The sequence below is a fragment of the Aptenodytes forsteri genome, unplaced genomic scaffold (genome assembly GCF_000699145.1).
Source record: "Aptenodytes forsteri isolate BGI_AS27 unplaced genomic scaffold, ASM69914v1 Scaffold66, whole genome shotgun sequence".
NCBI lineage: Eukaryota > Metazoa > Chordata > Aves > Sphenisciformes > Spheniscidae > Aptenodytes > Aptenodytes forsteri.
Genome location: NW_008795131.1, coordinates 4,124,006 through 4,140,112, shown reverse-complemented (window position 1 = coordinate 4,140,112; position 16,107 = coordinate 4,124,006). Strand labels below are relative to the sequence as shown.

The following is a 16,107-nucleotide window of genomic DNA, read 5'->3' as shown; positions in this document are numbered from 1 at the left end:
AACTCACGATTTATAGTTTACTCACAAAAGGATGGTTAATGTTGCGGATTTTTCAGGAAGCGGTGCAGCTTTTCAGCATGCCTCCCTGCCACAAACACCTCCTCTACTACAAATCATGCAGTCATGCTAAACTCAGGGAGACTAATATATCTGCTCTGCAAAGGGGAAAAAAAAAAACCTATCCTCTCCAGACTGCTTCCCTTTCTACTCTACCGTGTGGAAGATTCTTCCAGTGGAAACACAACGGAAGAGATCAACCCAAATTAGTGATCCAGGAGTCAGGATGTGTAATGCTTTGAAACTAAAGAAAGCTGTGATGGGACTTACAGAAATAAAGAGAGATTAGACACCAAATTTCAATTGACAGTCAGTGGGAAATAGACATCTACCTCACTGAGGCATTTCTGCACATCTTCCCCTGGAGCTGCTATCCACATTTTAGTCAGCTAAATATATATCACACAAGAGGTGTTTATTGGCTTTCACTAGAAATTACGGCCCCAAATCGCTTAGGAACATTTGAACACCTCCCTCCAGTGTTTTCTGAGATCAATGAACACTATGGCCAAGACTAATCTGGGCAATGCTCACAGCCTGCATCCAACCAAGCCCTTAGCTCAAAAAACATTAAGATACCCCAGTGGATGCCCTAGAGCAAGACATCTTGCCCTAAAAGGCATGAATAAGCCTACCAATGCACCCCAGAGCCAACCCAGCGCAGTCAGACTTCATTCGGCAAAATCAGAACTTCTTGCAGAAGCTGATACCCACCGGATTCTCCTTCCTTTACTGGCTTTTCTGTCCACTTTCTTCTTTATTTTGCTTCGTAACTTCTGGATGGCCAGCCATTGCCTGAGGAATGCAAAATGACAGTTACACAACTTTCAGAGCCGCTAGGACAATGAGCATTAGGTACGCTGGGGTCTGAGGCACTTCCCAGCCCTTCTACCTATTGTATTTACGCAAGTGAAGGAGATCAGAACCTCAGGAAAACAAGTATGAAACTTCAAGTGCCCGTGGTACTGCTTCACTCCACGGACGTGGCATTTAAACAATGTGTTCCCCCCGACTCCAGCCACAACGGGACATGCAGACCAGACCTGCTGATCCCGATGAGAGAGTCGCTGTTCAGTGAGAATATTCTACCTGCCAGGAAACCCATGGAGGCCACAAGCTTGGCTCCATTTTTCATTCTTTCTTCATTACTGAATATTTTTAAGAATCTTTAGAATTAAAAATAAAATCTTCACAAAATATAAATGCTAAAATCTGTAAAAAATGTCTTTACAGGTACTGCTTTTTTGTTTCAGCCTCGATCACTAGAATGACTTCTGTTTTGCATATAGAAAGCCCATAACAGAATAGATGGTTTGCCCCATCCTAAACTGATTCTTTAAGTGAGACAGGTTATGCTAACTTCATGAACAGAATTATCATGATGCAGTAGCTGCTCTGAATTTATTCCCTCCCTCAGTTTTGCAAAGTATATTGAAAATTATAAGCAAGTATTTCTCCCCACCATCTCCGACTTAAACCTGGCAAATCTAGCAGGAAGCCCTATATAATGCTCCAACTATTACTACACAAAACTACAAAAGAAAGAAAAGCAATAAACACTTTCAGAAAGTGCTGTCTGATCCCCAACTGTATTTAGAAGGAAGAGGTCAACTCCTCAAACAGAACTTCATCAAGTCAAAGAAGTTTTCAGCAGGGGAAAACTTCTACTAGTTATAAATATTTTTTTACGAAAACGAGCGTCATCTTACCTGATTTATACAATGAAAACGACATCAGGGACCTGGCAAATCTAGCAGGAAGCCCTATATAATGCTCCAACTATTACTACACAAAACTACAAAAGAAAGAAAAGCAATAAACACTTTCAGAAAGTGCTGTCTGATCCCCAACTGTATTTAGAAGGAAGAGGTCAACTCCTCAAACAGAACTTCATCAAGTCAAAGAAGTTTTCAGCAGGGGAAAACTTCTACTAGTTATAAATATTTTTTTACGAAAACGAGCGTCATCTTACCTGATTTATACAATGAAAACTCGACATCAGGGAAAAAAATCTAGCAAAATCCAATTACTGCAATCTTAATATAATCTTAATTACTGTAATCTATTTTATTGTAAAGTCAGATAAATGTACAATGTAATCACCACTTAAATGTAATTTTGTCTATATCATGTTAAATTATAGTGAATAGCTTTCCATAGCATTCCAGACATACACAAAATAAATTTGACACATTGCACTAAAATTTGGGTAATATTTTACGAGGATAATATTTATTTCACAATCACAAAATTTCCTAATGCATTTTCTCCCCCTCCCCATATGCATACCCCCATAGCACTTTTTCAGCGGAGAGCCCTACTCCAGCATTTTCAGACTTCCTCTGCTTTTACACTTTTCTAAATTATAGCCCATGGCTATTTAAATGTACACTGTTCATTAAGTGGTATTTGGAAGATTCTTTATTTTCTAACTATATAATTAAACAGAGAAATAAGAGCTTCCCTGCATGGAATTATATTTTACTTCTGCATGCAGAAAACATTCCCTGATACCGTTTTAATTGTATAGAATCTTTTCTTACAGCAGGGAGAGAGCATAGACCGAATTGCTTTAACTGATCTCACGACAGAAGGTTTGCTCCTCTAAAACAATGACAAATCAGAGCTCATAATGAGAAAAGGCCAAATTTCAGCAGCGGGCAGTCACTTTGTCTAGTTCCCCCTCGTGGGGGTCACTTAGGGCACCCCTCTATGGATTCCCTTTGCGCTGCCTGAACCACTGAGAGACAGAGATATCTGAAGTCCGGAACAAGCCTTTTACAACTGGAAAGTATCTTCAGGGGATCGCAGACAAACCAGGGCACAGCTCAAAAGCTGGCAAACTCGGAGTCAGACAGTGTGATCCATAACTAAGGAATATGTTACAGAAGATGACTTTCCTGACTAATGTCATACTGTTTTAATAACTTGTTATGCAATTTCTTACACCCAGATGCTTTCTCCAGAGTCATTAAAAATTTTGCCCTCTACAATGAACTGGACTGGAAGCCCACAAGTAGTTTTGCACTTCTGGACTGGAATGCAGTGCTGGGGTAAAGCTCGTGATGTTACAGACAACTTCCTACTTACCTGCCCATTGCCACCTGGTCATTGGGGTCCAACGAAGTGGTTTTACGTTCTATGAGTTCTCGAAGGAGCTAGAAGAAAGACAACAATCCCATTTAAAAGCACAGTAAAGACATGTTAATGCAAACAGGCTCACAGGTTTCTCAGAAGACTTAAGAAATTAGCTGCCAAGTTCCCAAGGGAACCTGTATGCCTCATTTTTTTGAAACTCCCTAGAAAACCCCAAGCCAAGAACCAAGGCTTTTTAACATTTCCTCTGTACAAAAGAGTTTTCCAAGGGAAAAAGCTGGTGTCTCTGAAAATGTTCAAGCAAGGAAGCAGAACCCTATGCTAAAAGTGTAAGTAACTGTAGATCATCCCCCTCTTCCAAAAAGGTCCCCACAGAATATGTGACTGGGGCATAACACTGAAGGCCACTACAAAGAGCTTCTGTATGTAAGTTAATTGCAGATGAATCTAGGAGCAACATAACCTTCCCTTCAAAACATCATGGTTTATTTAGGTGACATGTAGCATCATGTCATTTATCTGAAGAGAATCTAAAAGGTTATGCAGAGCCAGAGGGGCACAACTTGGCAGCACCATGGTCCAAGCACAAGGAGCCCCACATGGGCAAAGCAAACTGGTGATCTTCAGTCTAAGCAACGGCAAGGACTGGAATCCCTGGGGGCATTGCAAAGCCCCCTCTGGGATTGTCAGATGGGCCAACCGTTCGGTAACTGCTCGTCCCAGGAGCCCCGAGCAAAGTGTACAATCCCACAGAGGGCAAATAGGTGACAAGCCTGGGGGGATGTGAGCAGTTGAGCCTGACACGAGATGGTCGTTTCTCACCCAGAGGGGCAAAATGAAGAACTCGGCTTGTATTTCAGAGGCTGGTACTGTTCCTTGGGCTTTTGGAAGGATAAAAAAGGCCTGAATCTTCACAGGCTGTTGTGTACACAACTCCCATGGGCAAGAGATGTAACGCAGGCAGATCTGCAGGAAGACCTCTGCCCCACAGGTCTTGTCCCACACTTTGAGTGGGGAGGGCAGGGGGGAACTGAAACACTTCAACAAACAGAAATCAAGTATTGCTGGGCAGTAACGCTCGCTCTGAGGAACAGCACAGCAAAAGAATTTTTATAGCTAGAGCAGGAATGCTCAAGCAGGCTTTTCTATTTCTTTTCATGTCCTGAGGGTTAGGTTTTGTCCTTTTTGCTTCCTGCAGCCAAAGAATATTGTGAACAGCCTTTTTGGATGCTTGACCAGTGCTATATGTTTATCACCACTCACTGTAAATTGTACGTGCTGTGCCTTGGGTATTAGCCAACATATTAACACAAAGAACAGAAATAAACCCTCCAAAACCGAGGGGCACAGACTGCTTTCTAGATGCCAACATTTCACTTCAGAAAGGACCTGAAACAGACCCACCTAGAAACCAGAAGGACCAGGCAATTCCACAAAGATGCTAGAGAAGAAAGGATGAATGATGCTCTTCCTCCACCCTATACTTTTGCTCAAGTAGGAGATCTGGACTGCAATGGTCAATCGAGGTACGGTAACAGTCACGGAAAGCAGAGCTTGGGGAGCAGCCATGGTCCTGGCTATAGTCTTCACCTGGCCCAAGACAGCACGCACAGACAAGGCAAGAGGACAAGAAAGAAGCTCCACATCCCCCCGGCAGCCGTGGATGTGTATAAGGAAATACCAGCTCAAGTGAGACGACGGCATTTCTGAGCACAGCTTAGCTCCTGACTATGACTGTGCTCAGAGCAGCCTGCCCTCAGACGGCTTCCCAGGCACTGATGCTGCCCCACCGAGCGCAGCTGACACCAAAAGCTGTCCCGGGCACAGTGCTACGTGAGAAACTCGCTGACCCCCATAGTTTCTGATCACTTAATTACACTACTGGAGTGAGGGAGGGAAAAGGCGTGCACCCCACAAAAGAAAAATGCCATAAAGGTAGTTGAGTATCATTTTATGACCCTTTTTTATTTTCAAATAAGAGACACTCAAGCAACAGAGGTAATATTTATACCTGTCCACATCTTTCTTCTCCTTCAAGGTATACATCATATTACAAAAAAAAAAGAGCGATTCAAGCATAATTAAAAACCTGCCATGACTTTTTTTCTATTTGCTTATTTTTGGAGATTATTACTGCAGCAATTATATTTAAGAATTCCAGGAAGAGAGGCCACTGGTTTATTATCACTAGGAAACAGCAAGCTACTTCTCTGCCCTGTTTATCTGATTGATTCCCAACATCTTTCTGGCACACAATCTATCAGTTTATCTCTCCCACTTCATCACAGTCACTTCTGGCAGCTAAATACAAGATCCAAATCCAGTGTTACACAGACATACGACACAGTAAACCTATGTAACACCGCTACTCTGTAAACAGCTGCCCTTAAGGCTAAGAAGAAATGGGATCTTGGTTTCTAGTCAATATTCTGTCAAAAGCAAGGTGGGAGGGAGGGTTTTCACAGCAGCGAGAAACGGTGCAGCAAGGTTTTAGTGGTTTCTTCCTGTACCAGCAATAAGGTGTGTTTACTGTCTCCTCTTATCTTGCTTCCTTGGCACGATGCACAGAAAAAACTGCTGAGTAGCAATGGCAGAGGCCAAGGCACAAGAAGACAGTAATGCACAGACGTCCTACACTCAGAGAACTAAGCAGCAAAACGTTTTCAGCAGGACTTGCTCTTCCTGGTAGCCCACCAAATCCACAGACAGGTAGACTAAGGAGTGCCGCCAAGGTCTTACAACTACGTCCACACTGGTTAGAACAAGATGTGTTTTGGGGCAGGTTCCTAATGCTGTACGTGGGAAGTGGGCAGGATCTTGTTGGACAGGATCACTCTCCTTTTGGCAAGGCAGCATTTCCCATGACAGCTGTGACGGGCAAGGAGTTGAACTGTGTGCCACTTAGCATGGCGACAGCAGGGATCCCCTTACTTGCTGGGGGGCACGTCCTCTCCTCTGTGCACAGAGGATCCTCTCACCAGAATTAGCAGGGAAAAGCTTTGTGCAGCAGTCGAAGACTAAACCCTGCACACAGTCGTCTCCTCTGCACTAACTAGGCCACCAGCCGATCAGCCATTAGTTGAGGCAGAGATGGTTTTGTTGACCTTGGGGCTGACAGTGAAACGGTCTTTCAATGCAGCGTCAACTGCAGGACTGGGGACACTCCTGGGGAGAGGAGAGGGAGACAAAGACGAGGGGGAAGTAAAAAAAAGCAGGGACAAGAGGGAAGTTACGGAATAGAAATAAAAGCTGCGAAGCATCTTATTACATCTAAATAGTGTACGTCTTAAAGCTAAAGTTATAAATCATGCTAACAATGGTTACTAAAATAAAAGTGGATGTAGCCAGAGGCTACCACTGAAAAAGTCAGTCTAGACCTGCCTCGCTGCCTTTGGTCTTTAAGGATTTGATTAGTTTTTCCGCTTTCTAGTTCAGAGTCTTGCATTCAGCCCATGCTCCAGAGCCAGCTAGGGCTCAGGATACAGAATGAATGATAAATTCATTTACTGAATAAAGCAACACTGTTTTCACAGCACAAGACTTAAACCACTTCCAAAGCTGTAATATTTCATTAAGCTTGGCGATTCTGGTTAAAATTTATTAGTCAAAACAGAAAACTCTCATCAGACCCCATATATTCCATTAGGAGTGATATATGGTGTCTTCCATTGTCTAATTATTAACTAGGAAATGTAAGTAAATCACTATCAGCATTAAGCCCTGATGTGTGAAGACAAGAGTTTGAGTCAGGCAATTTCAGCATCAAAAGGCTTTGATTTGAAACATATCCTTTTTTGCTCTCCCTCCTTCACCTCTTCACATCTTCCCTGAACTTCAAAAACCTAAGCTCAGTCTCCCACGTAAATGAACACAACTGCCAACCTGCAACGAAGTGCAACCACGTCCAGCAGTCTGCAACTCAACTACCAACTCCGAGCTGCTCCTACCAAAAGCTGGAACCAGGAAGACAAACTATGTGCAAAGCGGACAACGGGCAATAGTAAGCAGAAGAAAGTTGCTAACATCATTTTTATTTGTCTTTGGAACGAAGCGGCGATGCTTGCCACGAGTGCTCCCGCACACGTGTGTTTCTGAACTCAACAAAGCTTTGCTATGAAAACCAGCCCCGTCAGACTCCCTAGTCAAAACCAGGGACTACCAACCACACGAAAAGCACGCAGAGGTCGCGCGGTTTGCCAAGGCCCACAAGCCGTGTTCACGGAGGGCTGGGAGCAGATGAAGACTGACTCTCCCTTCTGTGTCCTGAGCGCGCAAGAGCTTAAAATCTGCAACCGCTAACAAAGAGCAAGGCAGAACGTGTCCAAAGGCAAGAGCTTCGAAAGCGGTTACTATTCAGCTACCTTTGCTGACACCAAAGCCATTGTTAAAATTTACATTGGAGTCAATGATGTGTGCTTTCTAAAGAATTCACCTTAAAAGGACTCCCTCTCTACACTAGTTAAAGAGATGCACACAAAGTACATTGTACAAAATTAGAGGGATTTAGAAATGCCATCAGGGTGTTGTTCAAGGGTAATAGAGATTCATTTCTCATTTTAGAGGTCAATTTTCATTTTAGAGGTTAGGTCTCATTTTCATGCACTATCTATCAGTGTTTCTAATACTACAGTTGCTGACCTTTCTGATTTGCAGACCCCTAAGAATTTCCACTTGAGACAAAGAGCTAAGTATAGCTGAAATAAGCCTCGTGACAAAAGGCTCGCTTTTCTCAGCCCTCACAGACCAATTCAAATTAACACCTCGCAAAAGTTGATCTATAGTGTATCACAAGAAACAGTTTAGTTTACAAAGCTTAGGAAGATAATCAGAACAAAAGAAACACTTTTTCTCTGATGTTATTAAAATCTTCAGAAAAGCCAGTAAAGGCACGGGTCATTTCTGCTACAGTGCATCAAAGCCACCTACTCTGTCTTGCAAGTGGCACTGCTGCCTTTGAATTCACCGAGTCAGATATGCGAAGAGGTGAGACGCAGTCTCAGCCCGGCCGTTGTGCTGCCTGCTGTACAAGGAAGTCAAAACAGTCCTATCGGGCTCCCTGCACCAATAATAATATCAAACAAGGGGCCGACAATGTTCATTTTACAACAACTCTGTAGAACAATGGAAAAGCAGAACCTCGACCGCTTCTGCCATCTTAGTCGCTTGCTGAAAGCAACAGAAACAGAAAAAGATTCGACTGTCCGTGGATTCTGAAACAATGAGAAAAACGTGAGAAACCCAGACTTCAGGTTTACCAGCAGCAGCTGCTTACCTTTACTAGAACACTCTGTCACTCCTTGGCTAAAAAAATACTCAGTTTATTAATGAGGAACTCTAAAGTATTTGCAAATTGCTTATGTGGACTCTTCTAGCTAAATGTGTACTTGTTACTGGAGACAGTAAACAAACAATTATTGTGGTGTGAAGGTCTACTAACGGCGCTCTGCTATCTTTTAACAGAATCCTTTCAAAAACTCAGGCAAATTACCTTCATCCTGCCTCACAGAGCCGCAACATGACATGTCACATTGAAAAAATGTGTTACTGTTATCTTTTAACAGTTTAAAAAAGTTATTTTTTACAAAATAACTGTAGGAAACAAAAAGAGAGAAGCTAAGTACAACTTGTCAAGTCCAAGTAAAGAAGTAAGACTACAAACACCAAATGCTTTTCCTCTTTCCTGGTGAAAATGCAAAGTCACTCCTGAACAGAAAGTTGACAAAGCTGCATTTTAGCAATGTAATTTCAATACTTCCTAATTTAATTTTTTTCTCCTTTAGTCTTTGGAGAGACATGGTGAATCACATGATTTTTTCCTTCTTTTTCATATTTACACACCATACAATTATTTAAAGCAGCATAAATTACTAAAAGATTGCTTCTAGTCCAGGACTCAGCATACATTTTACGCTGCATTCTGCCTGGATGTAGAAGCAAGCTGTTTCTTTTCCTCTTTCAAGCCTCCACACAGTAGTAGCATAACACCATTTGGATTTCTAGCAACACCAGAGAAAATCTAGACTACAGCTCAAATATTTTTTTTAAATCCCCTTCAAAAACTCTTTTAAAATTTAACTTTCTGCAATCTATTTATAATGTAAAAACCTAAACTGCAAGATTAAATCACTGGACAATCTCTTTTTAAAAAACATTTTATTAAAATTCAGTTTTGTATAAAATAGGCATTGACTTGCATATTTTCTAATAACCCATTAAGAGAAGTTTCAAATCAAGCTTTAAAACGTGTTATTAACCATCTACCCAGCCATTTGAAAGATACATGCCTGTGATAAGAGTATTGTATTGCCATTAACCTGTGGGACGGTTCGAGACATCTCTTATTCACACAAAACTCTAAATGCATCTAATTAAAGCCACAAGATCAGCTGTCCATATTAATCACTCACCAGTTTAATTAAGGTAAACCAGCTTGTCAGAAAGCCAGTCTTCTCTCTATTCTTCACCATTATCGACTTTTAATAGTTCACTGGATTAGTAATTACTTGTTTATGGCATTATCAAATACCTGGGAGAAAAAACCACAGTATGTGCCCAGGAAACTGCTTTAGGCTGACTCTTGCTTGGGACACGAGGAGAAATCTACCCCATCAGATAAAGTTTTCTAAAAAGCCATACAATGCGATTTAGACACAAGTACAACCCAGAAGAGAAACAAACCGAGCTACAAGTATCTTAACAAGAGATTCAGACTTGGAAGTTCATTTTGCGGTTACTCAGATTAATGCAGGCATTCTGAACACTAAGCTAGGAAAAAGGAAGTTAGTGAGATCTCCTGCTCACTTGCAAAAACCACGTCTTTCACACAGAGCGGGCAAGAGCGGGCAGGCACATACAGTGCCACTCCACAAGGGACAACAATAAAGTAAGTTACAAGTCCTACAATTAAACAAAATTTTCTACAGGATCAACTCCTTTCCTAAGTAATTAGGGTACAGATAAGGAACGGAGCAAGCCTCTTCCTCACTATTCAAGCATGCTCACCTTGGGAGTAAATCCCAGACAGTAACAGTTCACTTCAACATACTGCAGTAGTTGAGGGATGACAGTCCTCTCCAACCTACTGGCAGTCCTGCCTGGCAAGCCGCTGCCATCTCTCTTTGAAGACTTTAGCGTTTCGTTGAATGTTCCTCATCTGTCTTGGCTCTGCTCAGCTTCTGAAGTTGTGGTGATCACAGACAAGACTGATGATTGCGGGTTGTTATAAACTGCGATGGCATACAACATAACCAAAATCAGGGGGAGGAGGGAGCAGGAGAGCAGAGAGAAAAAGGGATTATGTATATTCCTAATTCTCCTTAGGCATACCTGCTGCCATCAATGACGAACATTTGTTCCGGGAAGAGGTGCTACCAGTGGAACGCTTAGCATATGAACACTAACCTAATTCCTGTTGGAAATAAACCAATTTCCACTCTCTCCTTTACTAGAGAAGTATTTCAACCTAATAATAAAATCTCCACTGTAGCATGTCAGACCAGCAGCTCTCTGGTAGGAGGCTGGAATTTTAAGTCTCAATGCAGCAGTATCGGCTGTAATGAATTCTACGTAAATATGACTTCTAAAAAGTCTTCTAGCCTTTTTCTTTCCTTAAAACCATGTATGAATGAGAGTTTAGAAGAAAAGGAAATGGGGTCTAGCCTCTCACTGCTGTCAGTAATGAGGATCCTTCTGAAACAGTTTAACTATTCCCACCCAGTGCAACCTAAATAAAAATATTTCACTTGCATTATTCAGCTCAGCTTTACATTACCATTCAACATGGGCCACCACAATAAAAATTATAACTGCGTATAAAACAAGTGAAGAATATGAGAAAAGGCAAAGTTGGATGAACAGACAGAACAGTTAAATCCTGAATCGTCGTAAAATTCCACCAGCCCCACACGGTGAATTCCACTTAATACCAAGACCTGGACAAGAAAATTGTTTTTCCACAGGAAAAACAGATTCATTAAAGAGTTCTGTATTATAATCTATAACAAAAGAGTATAGCTACTTATTCTGTTATCATTAACTTGTGTACATTCATCAGACCTCGTTCATTTTTACTTGCTTAATTTCACACTGAAATATACAGGAAGTTGGTTCCCAATGTCCTTCTTTATCTGAATGTTTACTTTTAATAAACCATAAACAGTAATCAAAATAAACTAATCATTATAAAATGTTATTTAGAAAAATTAAAGTGATACTAAAAAAAGTCTGGCTCTAAATTTAAATGCAAAGAAAAAAGCACCCATTGAAATGTACACATACACTTTGCAATAAGTATTATGCACAGAGGTCAGAGTTTCTGGGCAACCTCAGCTCCAACAACCAGAGACGTTGCTGCCGATTACTCCTGAAGAACCAGTTCCCTTTCTACATTTTATTTATATATGTACATCCACAGACGCACACAAAAGCGCTGCACAGTTATGACCCATCTGAAAGAAAATACATTCACTGTATTGTCAGCGCTCTATTGTAATGCACTCTACCCTTTCTGAATGCAATGTTCAGCTCCAGCTTACCACTCTGACAAATAAAGGAAAGCACTTTATGAAACCAATTTAATTGGGAGGTGACAGAAAACATACAGCCATTTTCTTTAGCCTTATCACTGAATTGGCTTCAGCTCCAATCTCTGCCAAATCCCACTCAACAGAACACATTAACCAGGTCAGCGGAACAGGTGCTGTGCGGTGTCTGGCAAGGGGCTGGCATCCCCACAATTACTTGCACACAATGAAGCAGTAATCTTTACAGATCATCTCTCCCAAGAAGCATATTGGGGATGGGAGGAGAGAAGGGAGGGAGGGAGGGAAGGAGGGAGGGAGGGAGAGAAGGAGGGAGGGAGGGAGAGATTAAAAAAAAAAACAAGCAAGGAAGGAAAATGAATGTGTAGCTGCCTCGCGGCTCAGCAGATGTCTGTGCGTGATGTACGAGGCTAGGATAAGCTGTCGTAGCCCGCTGCCAAAGAGTGGTAAGTGATTAAAGCCTCCACCAGGCTAAGCACCATATTTAGAGTCTATGGGGTTTCAAAAGTTGCACCCATTCCTTGCTGTGCTGCCAGATGTTGTTGGCTGGTCCGGCTCCTATTGACTGTGCGCGGGAGGCAGCAGTTGGTACAGCAAGGAAGGGAGGGATTTTAGGAGGGAGGGAGGGAGAGAAGGAGGGAGGGAGGGAGAGATTAAAAAAAAAAACAAGCAAGGAAGGAAAATGAATGTGTAGCTGCCTCGCGGCTCAGCAGATGTCTGTGCGTGATGTACGAGGCTAGGATAAGCTGTCGTAGCCCGCTGCCAAAGAGTGGTAAGTGATTAAAGCCTCCACCAGGCTAAGCACCATATTTAGAGTCTATGGGGTTTCAAAAGTTGCACCCATTCCTTGCTGTGCTGCCAGATGTTGTTGGCTGGTCCGGCTCCTATTGACTGTGCGCGGGAGGCAGCAGTTGGTACAGCAAGGAATGCAATCTGGAACGTTTCCGGAGGTGCCGTACATTAAAACGGTGTCACCCATCCTTCACCTCTACCGAATGCTGAAACAACTCCAATTTGCTGCCACTTCCCTCTTGGGAAATGGCCAAGATACAGTTGTGCCTGGCAGACCCATTTGTTTTACTCAGGTGATTCTCTTCCCTCAATGACCTCTATTAGTTTAAGTTTTAATTTAGATTAACCCCAGCACCCCAATTAACCAGTGAGGGGAAAAGCTAAGCTGTGACTAGTCATATTTCTGAAATCACGATTTATCGAAGTTAAAGTTATTAGAAGGAAAGACGGGCCATTCATCTATTGCTATTTTTCTTTTAAAAATTTAACATTTCATGGCCAATAAGCACCTTCTCTGCACAGGTCCACGGACTGTCAATCACAGCTATTTCTCCTCGACCACTTCACTATTTTGTTATACTAACTTAATTTGTTCTGTGTTCTTAGGGTCCACTTGGTGCCCAAAGCTGGGCTTCTGGTCCACTTGGACCCCAAATTCCACCTCAGTATTATCTCACTGCATTACAGATGTGGCCTCTTCAACCACTGCTGCCAACAAGACAGGCACTCCCTGATCTCCATTTTAGAGCCTACACCGATGAACCTGATATCATCACCTACCCAAGAGAGGCTGCTCAGTTCACAGCAATGTTAGCAGAGATGCTCTTACAATAAATACACAGCCTGGAGAGGAGCTAGCTTGGAATAAATTTCTGGCTCTGAGGCAGGCTGCCTCGAATAGATCCCTCACAAACATTAAATATTCAAATTGTCCTAATTCTGCACTAGGTGAGGTCTACTGCAAAAATTTTCTTGGACATCTACAGCAGTAGGGTTGGAAGTGTGTTGGAGGGGAAAAAAAAAGGCAGCATTAAAGGTCTCTGTATTTCCTATCCACAAAACACAGATAAGTATTGCCAATTTAATACATCTTTTTATTCATCTTTAGTCCTGGCTCTGTACATGAAACCCCAAATTTTGGAAGTATTCAAATGTTTCTGGTTAAATCAGTTATCAGAGCACAGTCACATGGCAACAGCTCTCTTCCACTGCCCTAACACTTTACTAGCCACTCTAATAACTATTCAGATCAGAAATTTCTGCCTTTCTAATGACATAATGATATTTGTTTAGTCCTGAAGTTAAAGCTCTCTGTGGATCATCAGAGCAAAACTAGTTTTTCGTGCACTGGGGAAGGACTTACAGTGAATCATAGTCCTCAATATATGGTAATTTCAGTATTTCATAAAGCTGGCACCGTCATTTATTTAATAAATTACAAAGACAAGGTTTCCCTAAGCTGCAGCCTCCATGCACTGGGTGCAAATTCCTTGTTTCTAAGACTTTTGCAAATAGAAAGAATAACTGGCCTAAATCCAAGCTGGCACAACTCCGAGAAAAGTGCTAGAGAAGCCCGGCAGCTTTTTCATTCTGTAGGTAGATGAGATGATTTAGGTTGAGATGAGAGTAACTTAGGTGCTTTTGAAGATCTACCAGAATCGTTTTTCATAATGGGACTCTACCCACAGAGAACAGTCACCTTTGGAGAATTCAGTAGTTTTTCTCTTGTGTAGCAATGTTCACCAGCGAGAACTACAGGCATAGACCTTGTCCTGCAGCCCTGACTCACTCAAGTACAGCAGTGCCAGCAATGGCAGTAAGTTTACATCCACAATGCAAGTTTAAGCTCGCATAGCCCTGTATCTAAAGTTGAGAGCGAAGTCCTCTGAGGTATCTACAGAGAACCAATTTTCACTGGTAAGAGAAATTTAGAGCACAGAACCAACCGCATTAGCTCTGTAAGTATTAAAAACCAACTGGAGCCATAATTCCGACACAGATTTACCATCACCTACCTGGTGATAAAAGTCATCATCATCAAATATCTCCTCATCTATGTCCTTCAGGTGCCTGTTGGAATCTGACTGAGGGAGGACTTCCTAGAAGCACAAAGGAAATACTGAAAGCTCATATGTGCGTATTTCTGTCCCTAACTCTGATGACATCACATGCAGCAGTTTGTAAACACACTTGAAGATACGAAGGAATGGAGAAAAGCTCCCAACATAACAAGCTTTTAAGGACTAGGAATACATTTAAAGGCAAGGCAGAAATGCTGCCAATGTTGAAATAGATTTATGATACCTTTACTGGGAAATAAATAGGACTGTGCAAAGTCTTTGGCAAAATACTACAGATATTTTTAATGTAATGGCAAAAATATATCTTGCAAGTCCAGTAATTCTACATGATCTCTCAGAATTGAGTATTTATTCATTCTTAAATACTAAATTAATAATAGACTTACTACTAACATATTCTGTAGGTTATATGCAGTATGATTTTAGAAGTGACTTTCTGGGTTAGATTCTAAACTCCAGAGTAAAAACAAAGTTTTGTAGCCGCCACCTCAAAAAGCAGATTTAGTGAGCATCACTCCCTACAGCACAGGAGGGGCACAGTCACAGACCAAACCTTGTTTTCCCCTGTCAAGAACTGGCACAGGAGATAATGCAAACACCATAAAACTGGAATTGAAATGTCTACATCTTTTTCTTAGCCATTACATTACAGGAATCAACACTCAGATATCTCCTTCATCAATCTCTCACAAACAAGAATATTACCTGCTAAAGGCTCAAGCTAATTGCTTTGCAGAGAGTTTCACTGCTGCTACAGGATGAGTTATATGAACAAAATACCCTTACCGAATTTTCAGGCAAAGATTCAGGGACCGGATGAGATTCCTGTTCCTGCTTTCCCAGCACTGTATACACGGATCGCTTGGTCTGTGTCCGCCGTAGTAATCTCTCTTTGTCCATCATAATATGATCAATCTGAGTCAAGATTGAACGCTCAAAGGCACCGAAACCCTGCAACAACATTAACTAGTGTCAGATAATGCAGAAAGCTTTTCCTCAAGGCAGCAATGTTCCTCTATCTTTCCATGTCAGTGGATAAGCAGACAGCATTCCAAGAGGAGGGGGTTTGGGTTTCGTTGCTGGGATTTCTGCTAGGATTTTTTATTTGTTTCTCCCTCTCTCTCCCTTCCCAACCTGAGGCAACCTCATGCCTGGCTTAATAAAATGCCTTTGCTGTTCTGGTTTAGATGAACTTTTCAATGATTAATACGAACTCACAGATGTTAGGAGACCCTGGATCTTCAGGTGAAATGATTACCCATTGTATTAAAGTGTACACTTCATGGAGGAGGAGAGCCACAGAAGCCCGTAGTTCTGTTATAAAACACAAACAGCTTGTTGATCAGCAATAGTGGTATTTTCATAGAGCTTACTTTCTGCTGGAGACTGGCTACGATGAGATGTCTGGTTGGGAGAACACCAATACTATCCAAGAGTTTTTCCCAAAACTTGGGAAACCGTTTGCCCCTCAAAAATTTTTTCCTGCCCATCTGCTCAAAACAAAAGAGAGCAGCTTACGCCTTTGAAATTTGAGGGCTGAG

General features: G+C 41.9%; 1 protein-coding gene across 1 annotated transcript in view; it reads right to left on the bottom strand.

The window, feature by feature from the left end:
* Positions 1-16,107, bottom strand: part of AATF (apoptosis antagonizing transcription factor) — a 59,465-nt gene that overhangs the window by 20,096 nt on the left and 23,262 nt on the right. The window contains exons 8-11 of the mRNA XM_009278354.1: positions 15,353-15,517; positions 14,501-14,584; positions 3,148-3,215; positions 772-852 (exon numbers count right to left, since the gene is read on the bottom strand). Of these exons, the coding sequence (XP_009276629.1) occupies positions 772-852; positions 3,148-3,215; positions 14,501-14,584; positions 15,353-15,517 (398 nt within the window). The remainder of the gene's footprint in view (positions 1-771; positions 853-3,147; positions 3,216-14,500; positions 14,585-15,352; positions 15,518-16,107) is intronic.